Source organism: Neopsephotus bourkii, unplaced genomic scaffold (genome assembly GCF_033783945.1).
Source record: "Neopsephotus bourkii isolate Nb327-2 ecotype Australia unplaced genomic scaffold, CSIRO-AGI_Nbou_v1 NB_936, whole genome shotgun sequence".
NCBI lineage: Eukaryota > Metazoa > Chordata > Aves > Psittaciformes > Psittacidae > Neopsephotus > Neopsephotus bourkii.
This window is the reverse complement of record NW_026901430.1, coordinates 2,686,146-2,706,530: the sequence shown is the minus strand read 5'-3', so window position 1 is coordinate 2,706,530 and position 20,385 is coordinate 2,686,146. Positions and strand designations below refer to the sequence as shown.

The 20,385-nt window shown below is 39.0% G+C and overlaps 1 protein-coding gene across 5 annotated transcripts in view; it reads left to right on the top strand.

Moving 5' to 3' along the window:
- Positions 1–20,385, top strand: part of TENM1 (teneurin transmembrane protein 1) — a 363,157-nt gene that overhangs the window by 285,273 nt on the left and 57,499 nt on the right. For all 5 annotated transcript variants that reach the window (XM_061358101.1, XM_061358102.1, XM_061358104.1 and 2 more), the window contains 5 exons: positions 3,927–4,046; positions 5,792–6,053; positions 8,657–8,924; positions 14,365–14,508; positions 19,484–19,733. In XM_061358101.1, coding sequence (XP_061214085.1) covers positions 3,927–4,046; positions 5,792–6,053; positions 8,657–8,924; positions 14,365–14,508; positions 19,484–19,733 — 1,044 coding nt within the window. The remainder of the gene's footprint in view (positions 1–3,926; positions 4,047–5,791; positions 6,054–8,656; positions 8,925–14,364; positions 14,509–19,483; positions 19,734–20,385) is intronic.

Genomic DNA, 20,385 nt, shown 5'->3' with positions numbered 1-20,385 from the left:
GTGTTGGAAGGATTGGCTGAAATAGTGGCATTCCTTTATTTCAGAGCACTGGCATCCGTTCGGAAAATGGAATGGAGCTCAAATTTAGCAAAGCTCTATCTGGCATGTGTTGGTTGGTTGGTTGGGTTTTTCTCTTGCAAGAAGAATCCGAGACCCTTAGGTTTCAAACGACATTGTGCAGTGTTTTGCTGTACCATAAGTAACTGGAACTCCAAGATGGGTGATGTTTGCATGAATTTCACTGTCGATAAAGCCAAAGTAATGTTGAACAGACTCAGGAAAGCTATCAAAAAATGTGAGGATTATCTCTGCCCTTCAGTTTGGGAAGTGCTTGGTCTCTGCCGTATCCTGGCATTTTCAACATCATCTGAAATACTAGCATGAGCTGTTCTGACGACTGCTGGAACACCTACCTTTTTGCATTTGCATCTAAGACTGCAGCTTAGATCTAATTTTTCAAGATTTGGCTTTTCAAATAAAGTCAGGGAGTTGCATTGAGCTGAATTCACCAAAGTTAATGTTTTCAAGACATATTTTGCTTTTTATTATGTCAACACTGTGTCATTTGCACTGCTTTTTTACGAACTCCCAACATAAAGTGTCACATGCTGAAAGGAGGATTAGACACATTCTGAATAATGAAAATGTACTTGCTTACATCAGGAATGGTTTTGACCTACCGTAAATGTGGCAGGGTGTAGCAGATTTTATACTGTTTTTATCAACTCATGTTCTCAGGAAGGTTTTTAGGTTTTTTCTTTGCTGAGTATCTTTAATGCATGCTGCTGGCAAGATACTTGACTCACTGTAAATTGCCTACAAAAAGGGTCCAGTGTATGGTGCTGAATTAATTACCCTTCAAAGGCTGCTTACAGCAACATTGTCAGCAGGAAGAAATGAATGTACCTTTCTAGCCTTTAGCTTAATTTCTCTGATTGAAGATTTTAATCAGAAATGTAATACAGTAAATGACATCTTCTGGTAAGTTGTGAATTCACTAGTTGCTTGACAGAGTTCCACATCTGAGCCTAATGTCTCAGCCTGAGGTGCTCAGAGAATATTGAAAACGTAGTACACAAAACAAAAGCAAAAAAAAATAGCAGATAAGTAGCAGTAGAGCAAGGCAGAATGGTGGTAGAATAATAAAATGCTTTGCAAGTAGTGAAAGAATGCATCTAGAATTTTAAACATCTATTTATATTTTAAATTAGACATGTCAAACAAACTGCCTGATGGCACGGAGGTAAAACCTGCAGAGCTGAGACCCTCAGTTACACATGGAATGATCCATGAAGCATTGACAGAGAAATCCTACTTCTTTTAGGCCACCTGCAGCCCATGGGAATCTGCTTTCTCTCAAAAAGAAAACTGCTGTGGAGTTGCATATTTAGTACAGCTTGCCAGGGGACTAGAAATATTTCTAATGCATTTGAAAACACTAAAGCAGCTTATCAAGGACATGTTCCTTCCCAGCTCCTGGACATTTTTGCACTTACATTCAAGTTAAAACAACTTGGACAGCCTTAGTCCATGATTATGCAATCATTGCAAATAAGTGACTGTTGGACAGGCAGTATGAGGAGTTGTCCCCCATGAGAAAGAAAAGCAGGTCAGTCATGAGTCTGTAGAATAAATCTTAGAGGCTGAGAACAGAAGAGAGACATACAGCTCATTGAAGAGGCATAGCGATCTTAGAGGTTGCTCTGTTAAAATTAAGAAAAGCAGTGAGTGGATAGCAAGGTCCACAGCTCATCTGGAAAGAGGGTGAATGTTGAAGCAAGGAAGCGTGAAGTAGCAGTTGAGTATGAAGTGACATCACTGCAGGGAACATTCTCTATGAACTCTGGTAATGAAAGAAGTTAAGTGAGGTCTTCTGCAAGCAGCGATGCTGCAGGGATCCTGGGTGCCAGCAGTGCTTCACTTTGTGTGCTGCTGGGGCTCTGGGAAAGGAGGGTAGACCTGCTGCAAACGGGGGGGCTGTTTGTTACCTCCCCAAGCCCTTGAGATTAGCACTGGTCATAAAGTAACTGAAAAATGTTCTCACACCTGCAGTAAATGCAAACATTAAAACTAATTCTGATCAAACGCTTAGAGATCTAGTAAGTGCTGGTAGTTCAAGAAGAGGCCAGAGAGCGGAAGACTCTTCAACATAGAGTAGGTGATAAAAAGACAGTAAATAATGAGGACAAATGTAGCAACACAGAGGCAGGCCTAGAACGTTTAAATCTTAAAGATTGCAAAGACAGTTCAAAACTGATAAATGTAGAATAATGTGGCTTATGAGTTGTCACATACTGTAAATGTGTGCAACTTGTAAAATATGACAAAAAAAGGAGCAAGAAAGTTGAAAGATAAGTCTTTTAATATTATTTATGAGTAATGAGAAGTAAAGTGAATGACTAGAGGAAAGAAAGGCTGTGTATGAAATAATGAAGACTTTGATGAGTTTTTTATCACACAAATCTGCGTGCTTGGTAAAATATGACGACAGAGTAAAGTCAGAAGACAGGTCTCTGTGGAATGAATAAACAGGAGTATGGGAATAGTGTACTGGGTAATGATGACTCTTAGGGGTTTTTCTGTCTCACACTAGTGTGTGTTGTAAATATGTGGAGTGGACTAATAAAGGGACAAGCAGGTCTGTCGATGTTAGAAATATGAAAAAACAATAGAAATGGGAATGTTCTGCTCTGACAAATCAAAGAGCAATTGAACCAGGCTGTTCTGTTGAGTGAGTCTTGTGTTGAGGCACACAAGAGCTTGATTGCCCTCAGTGGAGCAGCAGGTTTTGCCCAAAAATAGGATTACAACCAATTTAGTTAGTGTAGAAAACAAACAGGTGGTAAATCAGAGCTCTGTCTTGCATACTGGCAGTAGTGCATCCTCTCCTATTCCTTTGGGATTTATCAGTATCTTTGCTGAAAATCAGCATCTTTCTGTGTCCTGGGAGCATGGAATTCATATTAGCAGCTGTGGTGAATGGTGTAATTGCAAAGGACTTAATTTTTACCAGCTGCATATTCTCATATGGACAGTAGGAAAAACCATGAGAAAAGCACTGATACAGAAACATTAGAAGGGGTTACTTGGTGAGGTTATAGAGTTAGACAAGCATGGGTCTGGAGTAATGTAGGTAGAGTTGATCTTACCTGAGGCAAAGGAATGGACAAGATAAAGTCTTGTATTTCCTTTCAGCTTTCATTTTCTATGGTTCTGTGATCCTGTTAGCCTCCAATTAGATCCACTTAGTAATGAGTTCACTTTCCTGTCTGTTGAATTTGATGTGTTCTGTTGTATTGCCATATTCCAACCTCTTTACAGGAATGGGAGGATTTTTATGCTGGAAAGTGAGCACAAGTCCAACCCATCCCAGAGGGAATTTAAAAGGGCATAACTTGCGATGGGGGACTGAGAAAGATGTATGTTACACTTGGTTAGGTGCTTTTTGAATTCACCTATGTAACTTTCTGAAGTTCACTGAAGACCGTGTGTCTCACTGCTGCCTTATCACATTAGTTGAGCTTTTCTTCTAATAGGCAGCAATGCCCCATTCTTAGCAGCAGAGAATGAGGCTTCATTCTTCCCTTTCACAAACCATCAGCTCCTAGAGCTGCAGCAAGCTAAATCATGCTATCAGTGAAACCTTTGCAGTGCTACTGAGTGGTAGAACAAACGGTATCACAAAATATAGCCGGAAATGGAAATATATTCTTGATACAACAGCCATTCATGGGAGAGTCTTCATGAGATACTGTTTTTTCAAATCAGTGTTTTGGACTTGTTTGAAATTCCATTCAAAATCAACAGTCACAATGATATCAGAGTAGTTCTGTCTGTCAGGGACAGAAGTATAGCACAGTTTCTGAAATCAATGCCCTTTTCATGCTCCCTATATGTCTTAACATGTTGCCTTCTTTCTGTTACAGACGGGCATGTGTCATTCGAGGCCAGGTGGTAGCAATTGATGGAACACCTTTGGTTGGAGTGAATGTCAGTTTTCTACACCACAGCGAGTATGGATACACCATCAGTCGACAAGATGGAAGGTCAGGCTTTCATTTATTGTCTTTAACTTAGATTTGATTGAACTTAGATTTGGTTTAGATTTGCATAGCTAGGGACAGCTGCCACCTTATATTCATGTCCAGAATTTCAGAAATATCATTGTTCATAGTGTGGATCGGGGATGGCATCTAGCCTTCTGCTCTGGGAGCACATTCAGTGAGAACTCTCTGTGGTTAAGGGATCAAAGAAGAAAGAGAAGAGAAAACCTGAACAGCCACAGGATTGCAGTGACATTCAAACACCTGGAGTCAGAAATGCAACAGCAATGCTGTAACAGCATCTCCTTGACATTTGGATATTTTCATTAGTCAGGTTTTCCATAAAATTCCCCATCTTCCCGCTTTTTTTCTGTTAAGTGTGAATCTTCCTAGTTTATTGAGGTATCAGTGAAATTAATTCCTTTAGTAGATCACCTGAGCCACACAAGTAAAAGTGAGGACAGACTCTTTCCAGAACCAAAATGGTTAAATTTCTGTTCTGCAATGACTCTTGAGAAATCTTGGCTTCACTTTCTGGAAAGGGGAAGGCATTCAGTCCTCAAAGAGAGATGAAGTTCCTATATGTTCTGTATTGCATTCCAGGGTTGGCTATCCATTTGCAATAAGGTCATGATTCACTCCTGAACTTGAATTAAGCTGCTACGGGCAGTTTAAAACTTCATCATCCTTGGCTGTGTTGTGAATTACAAGAAAGCAGAGCCTGTCTTCCAACAGGGAAAGGCTGTCATTTGTCACAGTTTCTACAATTTTGTTGTTGTTCGGCTTTGTCAGTTTATAAAAGTAAGGAGCCTGCATATTTATTTTACCTTAGTTTATTGATTTTGAGATCACACTACTGAAAGTTAGTAGTTATCATTTCCTCTTTAGACTAACCTGGATAAAGTTGTTGCATTAAGATATGCTACCCGTATTTCTCTGTATTTCATCGGGGAAATGTGATGAGATATGCATAACGAAGTCTGACTTCTTACCGCAGTGTGTTACCATCAAAAGCCTCCATAATAAATGCATTCAGTAGAGAGTTAAGTGTCCATTTACGTATTACCTTGTGTTGCCTGACTGTAGGTGTCAGAAATTGAGACTCTGCATATCGGGCCTTCTGTGTCCCATGGTTTGCAGCCCAGATATGCCAAAGGTTCTTCACAACAGCTCCCAGGGGATCACCTGCCTTGTGGACAAGAGCTGATTTCAGTTCTCACTGCAGTTAGTCAGCATCTTTCAAAAAAAGAGTCATATCCTACACAGAGGGGTCTCCTGCTCAGCATACTCAACCTTTTCCTTCTGCTACTTTTATGTATGCTAATAGAGATAAGGTCTAACAGGCTTTAAGGCTTCTTATTCTGCAGGCTGTAACTGCATAGATTATGAGTAGCTTCCCTTTTCTGGACTAGGAATTTGTTTTCCTATAAACCGAAGTAACTGGGTCCACACTTCAGTTATAGATGACTCATTAGTATTAATTCTAGTTGATAAATAGAGGGAAGGAAGGCTAAGTAACAGTGAAGTACTGTACCTTACAATCGATGCATAGAAGGAGAAGGCACAGAGAGATAAAGCTTCTTTGTGAATACCAAGGTGACACCAGGAAGGTATACTTGAATGATTTCACATAGTAAATCTAGGGCTGTAATGAGCAGCATAAAGTTTTTGTGTTTAATGCATTGAAATTTGTGGTAATGCAATGATAAAACAAAACGAAACAAAGGAATTGGTTTTCTCTTTTCCAGTTTCGACCTTGTGGCTGTTGGAGGCATCTCTGTCACTCTGGTTTTTGACAGATCTCCTTTCATATCTGAAAAAAGGACACTTTGGTTGCCTTGGAATAGATTTATCATCGTAGACAAAGTCGTAATGCAAAGAACAGAGTCAGATGCACCGTCTTGTGACATCAGTAGTTTTATCAGCCCCAATCCGATTGTGCTCCCTTCACCCTTGACAGCATTTGGAGGGTCCTGTCCTGACAGAGGAACCATTATTCCAGAGCTACAGGTAATGAAAATACTTTCAAATTAGCAATTTGTTAGATTAAGAACAAGGCTTAGACACTTTTAGACGATGATGATACCAGATAGTGAGCAATTAACTGCTGTGGTGTTATTCAGAATGACCCCAATGCACATCTCTTTAGCACTGTTTCATGGGATGCTTTTCTCTTTTTTTTTCTTTACCTTTATTTTTTATTAATAATTTAAGATGCTTTATTTCTTACTTCCAAGTATATGAAAGTGGGGAGTTCTGACAAAATTTATTATTGAAATCCTGATTTATTTCTAGTGATGCACAAAATCACTCCTAGGTTACAGTTAAACAGTACAGCTTCCCCAATACACCAGTCTGAGACATGACCCAAGACTCTTTAAAGATTCCTAGGCATGTTTCATCCATTTGCATCATCTAGTTCTTTACAATGGCATCTCCAACTAGATGTTAGCTTCTTGGGTTTTGTTACTTTCTTTCCAAGGGAGAGCAATCTTACCAGCATCTTTAAGATTGTTTTTATTTAAATGTCTTTTTTCTTGACACTCCTTTAAGTGTTTAGAAGCAATTTCTAATTAATCTTGTATTTTAACTCTTATTTGGGACTTAAACAAGGTTGTTTAAGTCTAACACCCAACAAAATATAAATACTCAAGTTTCAGATCATGTTAATCCCCATAGTGTGTTGTTTGAGCAGTGAGCTCAAGCAATAAGGTCTCTTCTGGGTTCTCTTTAAATTTCACTGGGAAAGTCTAGAAGATATTTTGGAGGCTGCCTGTAGACATGAGTGTTTCCAGCCTTTTCTCTTTTTCTTGTGAGTGTTGCTACTGATTAAGAGCCTTTATTCTACACCTAAGAGACCTCTGATTGAATTACTTTATGTCTAAACATCTCCATAACTATTAAAGAATATAATGTTTGAGACAGGTGATGGCCATAGTGTTGCTTCACAGAAGTGAAACTAATGAACATAAATTAACTGATGCACACTAGTGAGAAAAAACTGGGTCACATTACTCCACATGAGGTATTCCTGGGTCTTCAAACAGCAAGGTACCCAAAGATGCAGTCTACTCAGAGAGGACTGTCTTTAGTCCTTTTTTTTGTCACTGGAGGGTTCTTTTAGAGTTAAGTTTCATTGTAGAGTACTGGGAAATGAACAAAAAGTATCCCAGACTAATAGAAGGAGCTGTATTAGCATGTATTAATGCACGAATATTTCTTTCTGCTTTTCTGTTAAAAAATGAGAAGGGATGTCAGATGTATGACAGAGGGGGCAGCTGGGATGTCAGCAGGAAAGAAGGGGAACACTGCAAATCAGGAACAATAAAGGGAGCAGGATTTCCCTGGCAACACTACATTTCATATGTCGAAACGACAATTGCTGGCAGGCCTCCAGCTGTACTGCAGCAATCCGATGACAGTAATACTGTTGCAATGTGTAAATAAAATTGTGTTGAATGTGAACAATCTATTGTTAAACAAGAAAAATCTAAAAACTAGGAATGATAGACCAAACAGTTTGTATTTTTCCAACCCTGACAAATTTAACATTGTGACAGGTTGGCTTGTTATTATGGAAATACGCTAAAAACAGTGACATTATGAGCCACAGTCTAATTTTCAGAGGCATTTGAGTGACTGCAGTGGCATCCTTCAGAAAGCTGCTCTCTTCTCTTGCCTGCTCTTCCTCACAGAAGAGATCACAAGAGCTAAATCCCTTTTTGTAGCTCCAAGGCCCACATCATTCAAAAGGTCAAGGCCAAGTTTTTCTTTTTCCCTCACAAGCTCACAGTCTTTGCAGCCCTTCTAGTTGCTGAGGGCTTATCTTCAGTGCAGCTAGGAATTGATACTATCCTGTAGTGGGCATATCCAAGCCAGCTCTAATCCAAGTGATTCAGACAGTGGCACTGGCAGCAGTGCCGTGGGACTGGAATTCTGTTGCACACCCTGGGGACTTACCTGTTAGCTAGATGACTCTGATGCCCAGCCTCTTTCGTCTCCACTGCTGTGTGTCGCCAGTTAGCTTGTTAGGTTCTTTATGCTGCGCTTTCCTATGCCATGCCTGCTCTTGCTGGAGCTTGGCCTTACTGCAAGCTCTTCTGCACAGAAGGTGGTTTAGCAGGAAAGTTTGTTTTCTTTCTTAGTTCTCCCAAGTTAGAGTTATGACTTCCAAAGCAGGAGAATATCTTCAAGACATAATACCTAAAGTATGTGCCTATTTAGAAAAGGTTTTAAATTGTTTTCTGGTTAAGAACACTTCTTAAGTAAACTGAATAATAAGCCAAGGTAAAGCGGTAGAACTCATATGTATGAATGTGTCCACAGAGGCAGCATTTGCTACTCAGTAGATTAGAATAAAGCATTAGAGAAAGAGGCTGTTTATCAAAATAGACAGACCACCATGCAGTAAGTTGACCAAGCAGTTTCCAGAGTTGGACATTTTGTAATATGTCTGGTGACTTTCCTGCTGAAATACACACAGAAGACATCAGTGGTTTAAGTGGTACTGTTTTCACACTGTGATTGTGAAATGTAAAATAAGCACCCCCTGTTTTTATTATAATTTTGCCTTTTTTCCTGGCTATGAATAAAATTATATGTTTTTTCCGAAGGTGGTCCAAGAAGAAATCCCAATTCCTTCAAGTTTTGTGAAGTTGAGTTATCTCAGCAGCCGAACACCAGGGTATAAAACATTGCTGCGCATTATTTTGACACACACAACCATCCCTCCTGGAATGACAAAAGTACACCTGATAGTTGCCATTGAAGGACGTCTGCTTCAGAAATGGTTTCCTGCTGCAGCCAATTTGGTATACACATTTGCCTGGAATAAGACAGATATATATGGACAGAAGGTTTCTGGTCTGGCTGAGGCAATGGGTAAGTAGAATCATCTTGATGGAATCAGAAGGCTCACAAACATTAAGCCAGGAAAAAAAGGCTTATACATTTAGTTGCTTCACTTACATTCTTTTAAATCAAATGCCTGCTTAGCCAAAGTGACTTGTATGATTTCCGAAGAACATTTAGTTTCTTGTGCTTCCAATGTCATCTTTCTAATTTAATCAGTTTGAAAATCCTGTTTTCCCTCAGTACTGACGGCATTATATTCACCTGTCTTTGTTTTTGAATGTTACTTTGAATATGACCTTTGGTGTGTCATTGTTTCTGTCATTTTTTGGCTGTGACATTTAATATGTCATTTCTGCTTAGGGTTTACAAAATTCTAACTTTTAGGCATCCTTTCTTACTGCGTTTCACATCCACAACAGTTAAAACTAATTGATTTGTTGTTTAAAGATGTTTATACACAAATCATGATGTTTCATAGGCTTTCTTTATCAAGCAGCATGAGCAGCTCTTCTGAGAATCGCTACAGAAGCACTTGTCTGTGCAAATACATTTTATTTAGCCAACCTTATTTTTTTAATTAATTTTATGATTTGGTTTTAAAAGGCTTTCTATTATTATTTTTTTTTAATCTAATTTGGGGTTATGTTGCTTAATGGACTGATCTTATAGATACTTTCCCTTAAGATTATTTACCTTACCAACAAAGCTTAGTATTGTGAGTAAGCCCTATTCACTTCCCTAGCAGTTTTGGTTTGCCTTTTAAGTCAGAGGAATTACAGCAACCAGCATTGGCAGGATCAGGCTATAAAACAAGAATAGAAAGGGCTACATGGAGCCATCTACCCTCATGAGGAATATGCCTCATTCTGTAAATTGAAAGTGCTGTTCTGAGGGGCAGCCAGAAGGTCTCTCCAGGATCTACACAGGCAGTGTGCCTGCAGATTTGCCTCTACAAAGCCAAAAGGTGCCATCCAGACTCTGCAAGCCCTGCAGCTCCCAGAGCATCTACTGCATGACTGCATTACCATGTGCTCCAAGCCAGGCAGTCTGTGAGGCAGCTGCATGGAGAGGTAGTGAGAGAAAGGTGGATTATAGAGCTTTCCTAGTCATTTCTGGTTAGAGAATGATACAGACATAGTTGCTGGTGTCCACAAAGTATTATGAGACCAAGACATGGAGTATGATTTATATCACATAATGCACATAGGAATATATCAGAAAATATATCAGAGCTTATTTGAGGTCTCTGGTCCACAGTCTACTTCAACAGCTATAACTAAGGGCTGCTGCCAGGTGGGACGTTCCACATTCCATACATCTGGGCCACCACTAACATTCATTTGATCATGAAATGAGCCAGATCAGGAACAAATTCAGCTGAAAACTGAAGCAACCAGATAATAAGTGGTAAATTTTCAGCTTCGTTAGTTTTCTGATCTTCTGTAGATGCTAGTACAGAGGCACAGGTTTTCTTCTTGCTCACACATCGCATTGGCCTAAAGTGATCAAAACTGCACCCTTAAAGCAAGGTCTTCTGAATTACTACATCCTCGATCTTATCTGGAGCCAATCTATCACATCTGCAGAAGGGTAGCCGACTTTTCAGTTGTCCTTCAGGTCAGGAGTACTCTTTTCAGCCCATGTGGCTTGTGAAACTCCCTTGTTAGGGAGTTCTAGCCCTGGCCCCTTGCAGATACAGATTCCTGCTAGTGTTCTGCAGTGAAGGAAGGTCTCAAATGGGTTGTTGGGTTCACTTTCACATACTTGTGTAAATCCAGAAATGAAACAAAGTCCCAGTGTGCCCTTTGGCACTGCCCTGGGTGATCAGGCAGGACCAGATGGGTCATGGGTGCCATTTGGGTCTTTCCTCAGCATTCAGGGCCTGTCGCTGCATAGTATCACTAATATGTTTGAGAGGGAACAGTTGTGTCTGCCTGCTCCCTCTACACCATTTAATAGTCTTGTGATGATCATGAAGTCCAGTAAATATCTGGATTTTTAAAACAATTAAAATCAAATACATAACATCTTAGAAAATGATACTGTAGTTACAGATTCCCAAACTGCACAAGCATAATATGTTGTCCTGGGTTCAGCTTAAACCACGACGTATGTTTAAATATGAATAAAGCTTACACAATGGTGCTGCATAGCAACTTTTAAATTATTTAATGGCTGCTTAATTTTTTTTCTTTTCCTTAAATTTGGGTTAATTATGCTTCTTCCAAAATGGAAGCAAAAATCTTTATATTTTAAGTGCATTGTTAGCATGCTTTGTTAGATTCCAATAAAGCTTTATTTCATTTGACACACTGTAGCGCTGAGGGACTTTTAGCTACATCCATTATATGAATTTTTGTCAAAATAATTTCCTCTGTCACTATGTTACCAATATTTAATAATGCATTCTGTTCACTTTTCATTTTAATTAAATTGCAGCAGGTTGAAGTCCTGGAATTCAGGAATATAACCATCTGCTTTTGGTTTTATAAATTCTATAAACATCTTTATTTTTCTTCAGGGTTATTGACAGCAACGATCACACAACCAGTTACAGAAAAGACTTTCTGGGCATATTTCCACACACAAGTGGTTGTGTTTAAATTTGTTGAAGATACATTTGCTGGTGTGCATCCAGTCCCCAAGTCCGTAACAGGCGGCCATTTTCTCAGTTTAACAACTGAAATGATTAAATAATGTTTTTTGTTCTGAATAAAAAACCATCACGTGGATGTTGACACACAAAACCTTGGTGGTAAAGTCTATGTCACCGTGTGAGTTAATACTGGAAAAGGAAGGATTTCAAGCAAAACCTCAATAAATGCTCTCGCATAAGTCCGTACATTCTCAGTCGTACTCCTGCAAGCCCTTGCATCCCACACAGCAGCATGATGTGGTGGGCAAGGACTAACCTTCTGGTGTGAATATAAATCAGCACTCAAGCAGTCTTAAGTCTTCTCTGTTTATTGCTGTACTGTTACTTTGGCTGAGTTATTCATTGTTCAAAGAATTAAGATGCTGATAAGTAGAAATATTTCAGGAGAGGTTCAAGTAGAGGTACTGGCCTGTTTAATTGTCTTTTATCTAATATTTTGGCAGCAGCCCCTAAACTGTGACATGCTGGCACTACTAATGACTTATTGTTTATTCTTCTAAATAATAGATTTTTGGTACAGATGATTTCAGTAAATCTTCTGAAATCCATTTGAACACTGCAGAAAATGGTACTGCTGGCTATTAGTGTCCAAAAACATAGTCACTACATTTCTCATTCATGCAATGAAATCTTGGCTACCTCAGAAAAGGGCTATAAATTAATTTGAACAGAAAGCAACAAGGAGAAGATGGTCATTTCACTAATAAAATTATAACATTTTGCAAAACTTGCATGTAACAAAGCACGCACTTATTTTTCAAGTGGCAGTGCAGTAACTTGGTTGACTTTACAGTTATGCTTTGCCTTGGTGACTTTGCATGCAAAATGATTGATAAGAAATTTTCATGGTAATGGTACATCAGTACCTGAAATTAGATGGCTCAGGAGACCCTGCTTTCAGGTAACACAGATATTCATTTTTGGAGCATAGACTTCGTATGTGTAAGTATATGTAAAAACATGGTTGCAAACACACAAAGTGAGTGGTGAGCAGGGACAAAAAAGCAGCTATGAACAATAACTGTGAGAGCAGGGAACAGTGAACTTCTAAGAAAGGGGATGATAACCTCTAGAGGGTGTTTGGCAGCTCAGAAACATCAGCTGTAGGCAGGGAATAGAAGATACTTTCCAGTGTTAGCTACAGCGCTGGTTAATATGCCACTGTGGATCCTTTGGCGCACATTCTCAATGGTGTATATTGTTATACCTCCTCGACTTACCTTAGAGCAGCTGATGAACTGTCCTATGGGTCTGCAATGGTTCACTGAGCAAGGCTGAGGGATTTTGCAGTTATGGGTCTTTACTCTTTTCAAGTATACACGTCTGACCCTGGATTGAATGTGTTAAGTGCATGAATGGAGTAAAGGTGCTAACATGTAGGTGGCAAGTGTGAGATTGCTTCATGGGAAAAATCTGACCTTTATCTTCTCTGTGCATTAACACCTAGAAAATAGCATGTTCAGTTACTGAACCGTGATGGCTCATCCCAGCAGAGGATGTGGCTGTTCGGGAAGAAGCTCCATGCCCCCAGTTGGGCACTATAAACAGAGAGCTACCCAGAAACATAGCTGATGTTAGTCATAAGAGCTGCAGTAACAGGATTGGACAGGGTGGCTGCTGGATCCCGAGACTGAAACCTCTAATGTTTGAAACATGCAGTATTTACAGTACATAAGGAGATTTGAATCTTACAAGTCAGAGTTTAGCTGCTGCAGAAACAGGATCTTTCTGCTAAAATGATGAAGCAGTTTACAGTGAAGTTGCTATAAAGAGCAGCTTTCAGTTTGCCTTCAATATCTGTCTTGCAAACAAATGCTCGCTGCTATAGCTGGTCAAAATATTTTCATTGCATCCAGTAATGGTATTTAGATGGTATTAAAACTATTTATGGTTCAAGTGAAGTGTACCTAAAGCTACAACATAGAAGTGAGAAGAAAATTTTGAAAATATCAGAAAACTGTGGGTTTATAAATACTTTTATATTGTACTTTAAAATATTTTTGAAGACTTTTTTTTTTTCAAAAGGCTGAACAATCAACATTTCCTAGATAAAATTTTGGGATGTTGTGTCAAAATAACATTCTTCCTTTATGAATGAGTTGCACTGGAATCTGAAAGGGTTAACCAGAGGAGATAAGAACACTTAATAAATAAATAAACAAATAAGTTGGTGTATTAGAGATACCAGAATTGAATTTTGAAGTGTTTTGTTGGTAGGTTCTTTTTGTACTGAAGTACTAAAGGGAAGGGGCTTTTCTGATCAGTTTGAGCACCCCCCAAAAAAAAAACAATCCTTGGGGAGATTCAAGATTTTCAGCAGGTATTTTGGCCAGCTGGAGAGGGGAGCCATGTGGTGTGCAAGCCTGTTAAGGTAAATGTTTAATTCTAGGAATTTTCAGCTTGGCACTCCCTTTCTGCCTGCCTACAGTTTTTACAATTAGCAAACAAATTAAAGCCAGTTTGTTCTAACATGGATTTTTTTTTTCTGTTTAAGCTGTTATTCAGGTAATTAGCAGAAACACTATAAACAAAGTCAGGAGTCATTGGAGGAGATTTATACTCCTAAGAAATCCATAACTGATACACCAGACAATTTTCTGCTTTGAAACACTAGGAACTGTAGCTGTAATAACATACTCATCTCTTAAAACCCTTTTTTAAAAATAACACCATTCAACAATAGTAATCAGGGAGAGGAAAATTTATGGCATCATTGCTTGACAGATGACTGTTAAAGCCTGGAATGAAAAATTACCTATTAGTTCACAGAGGAGAAGGTAGACTGATAGATCCTTAATTATTTGTTTGCAGTGTCGGTGGGATATGAATATGAAACATGTCCTGATTTTATTCTGTGGGAGAAGAGAACAGTAATCCTTCAAGGCTTTGAAATGGATGCTTCAAATCTGGGAGGCTGGTCTATAAACAAACACCATGTATTAAATCCACAAAGTGGTAAGTCCTTCCTTTATTAACTGACCACGCAGAAGAAGAATACAAATTTTAAAGGAATTAATTGTTCTGATTTTAAGCATTACGCTTCCTAATGTGTAATCCTCTTTGAATGTGCACCCTCATTTATTGAGAGCTGAACAGTAAATGCCATCCAAAAGGATATTTTTAATGTTCTGGCTCCCAGGTATTAAACATTAATATCACTAACTCTCGCGATCGCTAATACATTGCGGTCATTTGGATGGAAAAAGGGCATACTAATTTTGGTTCCTTCTCACACTGTTGTGTAGAAGTACCACATTGGAGGTCAGATTATAGTGTCTTATATACTCAGTGAAGTGTCTGCATCACTAACTCATCCTGTGACTAGCATCAGTTAGTAGCATTAGAGCACTCGGGAGCCAAACCATGTGTGAAAACAGGCTGGCTGACAGAGGTAGCACTTGGGAAACCACACTGCAGTCCGATATGCAGAAGCTTTTGTGGCTACCCACTCTGTGGAGAAGCACAGAAGGTTATTCTTCAAAATAAGCAGTTCAGTACCTTTTGAAGCATTATTAAAAAAAAAACTAAATGCTTTTGGTGTCATAACATTAACCCTGCATAGAGATATTTCAAGCATAGAGACTTGAATCTGTTTCCTTATTGCTTTTATTCCTGGGTTTTTTTCTTTCCATCTCTTAACATCTATAATCAGGAGCTAGAGGGATTGAATTATTAAAAACAATACTGGTAAATAAATTATGGTAACTAGAAAACTACTTTTGCTATAAACAAATATCTCATCTGGGAGAAGAGAATCTTGGGGTCAGATTTCAGCACTTGTAAATCAGCAGAGTATTGGATTCAGTAAAGTTCTCTCAATTTGCTCCAGCTGAGAGTCGGTCCACTAAAATCCATTTCCATCTGCAAACTTTTGTTAATGAAGATTCGTGCACAGATGTATGGCTGTCAGGTTTTTACAAGTTCTGCGGTTGAATGTGCAGCTACAGTATAAATATTCCAAATAGAAAAGGTCAGATTTAGTTTGTAAATTATCTGGATTTCTGTTTTGATTTAAAATAGTTTGACATTTTAAACAGCGGTTGTTTCATACCCTGTCTTATTGGTTTGTATAGATTGTCTCTTTTAAATGCCAGCTATTGACATTTAACACAAAGAGAAATCTGACCTCAGTCAGCTCAGGCCCCAACTGTGAGCCCCATAGTCGACTCCTTAGTGCCAATTTACCACTTGCATAGTTTAATTTCAAGACTAAATTGCTGGCAGTAACTCCAGTTTATATGACTGTCTGCTAACTGCAGTGGTTACTACTATAATTCACCCCATAGGCACTAACGTGTTCTGAGATTTTGTAAAGTATACAATTATAATCTGAGCAGGACTAAATCATTTCTTTCCTGAGCACAGGGTATATGGTGACAAATTGCTTCCCAGCCCTGTCACAGCTGTGAGGCTGATAATGCCAGAGAGCACTGACCTGCCAGCCACTCGCCACCTCCTCCAAAACCATCCAGGCTGCAGCCACTACCCCAGCCCAATACGAGGATGGGGAGAATGCAGGTTCTTGTATCTGCTCTTCTTCCTCATATGTCTCTGCTGTACTGGGGCATGATCAAAGCTGAAGCCAGGGGGGAAGCTGCTAAACAAACATCTTTGTCCATTACTCAAAGAGACACAATCTGGGCAGGGAGGGCATAACCACATCTGACTTGAAATAAGTGGGTCTCTTCTGTTTACAGTTCGCATGTGAAAGCATCTCTGGTGAGGATGACACAGCCCAGCCAGACCTCAGTGATGTCTCTGATGTTCCTCATGATTATAATAGTCTTTCAGCATGCATGCCTGGCTCATATATAGGAACTAGAAAAGCAGTTAGGAGTAGAAAAACAGTGACTGTACCATAGCTAGTGCACACCTAACAGAGCAGCCTCTAGGCTTGTATTAAAGCAACAAAACCAAATAATGAGCTGTGCTAACAAAAGGATAAAAATGAGTGTGCTTCAGGTCTTATCTAGAAACCTGTGCACTGCTGTTCTATTTCAGATATATAAAATGTACTTTAAGTAAGGGCTACAGTATGATTAAAGCTTAGAATTATACATTTCAGACTTATCTCCGTGCCTCCGTGAGTGAAATGAAATGCACAAGTAGCCTTCTCGAGTATGAATATATTGAGATTTTTCCCTTTTAATTAAAGCATCCTTCTGTATATATGAAGAGCTGCTCTTTTTAGAAGCGTGAAACTTGCATCTGGTTTTGAAACATTACAGAAATAGCATTGGAGTATAACATAAATGTCTATCTAAAATTTGTTATTGCAAATTATGATTTCGTTTTCAAACTAAAACTGGAAGCACTTTGGTTGGTTAGTTAACTAGTCTAAAAAGTTTATATTTCCAGGGAGACCTTAGGGTGCCTTCCAGTACCTAAATGAGCCTTCAGTAAAGCTGAAGAGGGACTTCTACAAAGATATGTAGCAACACGACAAGCAAGAATGGCTTTAAACTAAAAGAGGGTAGATTTACATTAGGAAGTTCTTCCCTGTGAGGGTGGTGAGGCCCTGGCACAGGGTGCCCAGAGAAGCTGTGGCTGCCCCATCCCTGGTAGTGTTCAAGGCCAGGTTGGATGGGGCTTGGAGCAACCTGCTCTACTGGAAGGTGTCCCTGCCTGTGGCAGGGAGTTGGAACCAGGTGATACATTCGGTCCCTTCTAACCCAAACTGTTCTATGATTCTGTGATGCCTAACTTCAGCCATTAAGCCTCGTCTTCCAGCCAGTCTGCTGCTATACACATCTGTACTCAGAGACAGGGTGGCTATGCTTGCCTCCCTCAGCAGAAAGGCTGTTCATTGTAAAAATGGTACAAAATGAACCAAGTACAACAGAAATGTTGTAACAATAGATGCAGTTTTACAGAATTGCACTTCATGGCACAGTCTAAGCTGTGGAGGTGCAAGTACTGACATGCAGAAACCATAGAAAGTAAAAACTGTGTTCTATTTCCAGATGTAAGTAAAAATGAAAGGAAGAAATTAAAAAAGCTGTCCAGTTGCAGCAGCATAGGCATAAAATAACGTCTATTGTTCCAACGCGCCTGTCACTGGAAACTCAAGCCTTTTAAATGTGTATGGTTTTGCATCAGTAGGACTGTTAAGTTAACAAAGAATCACATCCTCTTCTCTTTTCCCACATATTTTCCCCTCCAGTTCAGAGGTGGGATTACTTGTAATTTGTGACACGATTAGAGTTCAGTGTTTTCTAACAAACACAAAGGGTTTGATCAGTTTGGAAGATCTTCAGGGCATTTCTCATAATCAGGAAGAGAACACATACCATAAATACTAGTTCCCGTATAGAGTCCTTTTAAAGGTACCTATATCTCATGAATACAAATGAATGTGCTATTAACCGATTTTTCAGAGGATTCTTTGAATTAGTTTTTTCTTCTGATGGGCAAGTGTATTGATTCCATTTTTATTTACCTGGGGGAAGGAGGAGTAGTTTTACAGGGAGTTTATGCTTAAAGGTAATTTCAGCCCCAGTGCAACATAGCATTAACTAAAATTAAAGCAGTAGTTCAAAAGCCTGAAATTAAGCACATGCTTACATTTATTGACAGCAAAACATATTCTCCAGAGCCCTAATTATTTACTGGCATTTCTATGAGGCAGTTGGAAGATTACCTTTACATTGATAATTTCAGACAAAGGGCAGCGTCTTCATATAGTAGTATTTTTATCTGGCATGTAAGGGAAGATGCAACCATTAATTTTACTGATGTATTTTCGAGATGATTTTTCCAAGCCAGTGTTCAAACAAATATATGTCATCTGTCCTCTATTGTTCAGAGATATTTTAAAAATTTAATCCCTTTCAAAGTAGCTGTAGCACACTCAGTAATTTCTAAACAGAATCTGAGCTTCAGACTTACTTGAAAGCCACAAATAGTTTGACAAAAGTTGGTAATAGTACATAAATGTATTTGCTGTACTTTGGGAAAACTCAGATGTGTCTCAACGTGCTTCCTGCAGCATCTAGAATATGCTCATTTTACAGCATAAGAGTCCTCCAGAAAGTACTTTTCTTTGTGCCTATTCCTTTAATTGTGCCACTGTTCTGATGAAGTATCATGCTTACAAAAAGAAATAGATTTTGGACTGTGAGCTAGCATTATATCAACCTTCCATTCAGAAATAACCAACTCATATTATAATATGTCATTTTAAAGGTACTTCTTAGCTATGTTACCACACTGTTATTTAAAATAAACACTGCAGCTATCAGCTTGAAAAACATACATCTGTGTACTGGTTCTGGTATCACCAATCTAGTAACTGGTTGGACTTCCAACAGTGTATGCTGTGGAGAAGTGCTGAAATACTGACACACAGGAAAGTTGTTTTAAACTTTATGGCAGAACATAATATATTCTTGCTGGTAAGGCATTCACTTGTGCCTTGACTCTTAAGTTGGCTTTGCTGTACTTGGCACCTTTTTATATGAAGGACTCGCATTTAAATTTGAATATTGATTTTGTACTGCCACTCAGTGCTCTTCTGTGAAAAATGCACAGTAGTGCTGCTATTAATCTCCCTTAATTAAATATTCAAACTGTCCAAGAAATTCCTCTGCTGCCTAATAAAAATTTATGAATAAAATGAATATTAAAGTAGTAATCCCCAAGAAATCAGATAGCACTGCAATTAGCAGTCAATTTGTAAGAGCATTAACCAACCATGAATTCTCCTCATGATGTTGGCTTTTAAAATAGCCATGAACCACTAATCAACAGAGTGGTGATGGTGAAGCCTAGGACTGAACACAACTGGAAGAGATCTGTGGTAGTCTTTAAAAAATACGATGTCTGCTACTGTTTTGGTAATCTGATCTTCTAGACTATTGCATAATCCAAAAATGCAGAATAATTTAAATGCTATATATTTGCTTTTTTGTCTGTTTTCTCCTCGCCTTAGGAATAGTACACAAAGGAAACGGTGAAAACATGTTCATTTCCCAGCAGCCACCAGTCATCTCAACTGTGATGGGCAACGGACACCAAAGAAGTGTCTCTTGTTCCAACTGCAACGGTCTTGCACTCAACAGCAAACTCTTTGCCCCAGTTGCTCTTGCTTCTGGGCCTGATGGTAGTGTGTATATTGGTGATTTCAATTTTGTCAGACGGATCTTTCCCTCTGGAAACTCGATTGGCATATTAGAATTAAGGTAAAAAAACAATAGGCTTTCTCTGACTGGTACTCGTAATCCTGGCTCAATGCCTATGAAAATTACAATGAGGTTTTTTTCTCTCGGGGCTTCAAGAAGCAGCCACATTTGGTTGCCTTGTGGGCAAATGTCTCACCAACTTTCAAACAAACTCATTGGAAAACATGCTTACTCTAAAGTCATCAGTTAAGAAGGGCAGCTTAGTGGCCTTTAGAACAGGTTTTGCATAGTGAACTTCTACAAAGTGCAGAATGAATAGAGCTAATTTTTCTTACTGTGAGATTTTTTCATGCTTTTTCTCAAAAAGTTAAAATATTCCATGAAGAATATTTTTGAAGAAAACCCCATAATTCAATAGCAAATATGCAGAGTATTGTATCAAGTCACAGAATTGTGGCTGAGTATCAAGTCACAGAATTGTGGCTGAAGATAGACTTACCCTGTTTAAAATGAATACAATTACATAGTTTCCCATCCGTAACAGAGGATGTGACTGGGTTTAAGCAGGCAAGAGCAAACCTGGAACTGCAGTCTCACGGACCACAGGTTGGGTCTGTGCCACCATTAATGTCTCCCCTGTAATCATGACTCCAGCTTCTGTTCCTTTTCAGGGCCAGAGGGGAAGGCAGGAAAAAATTTGGACACTGATACT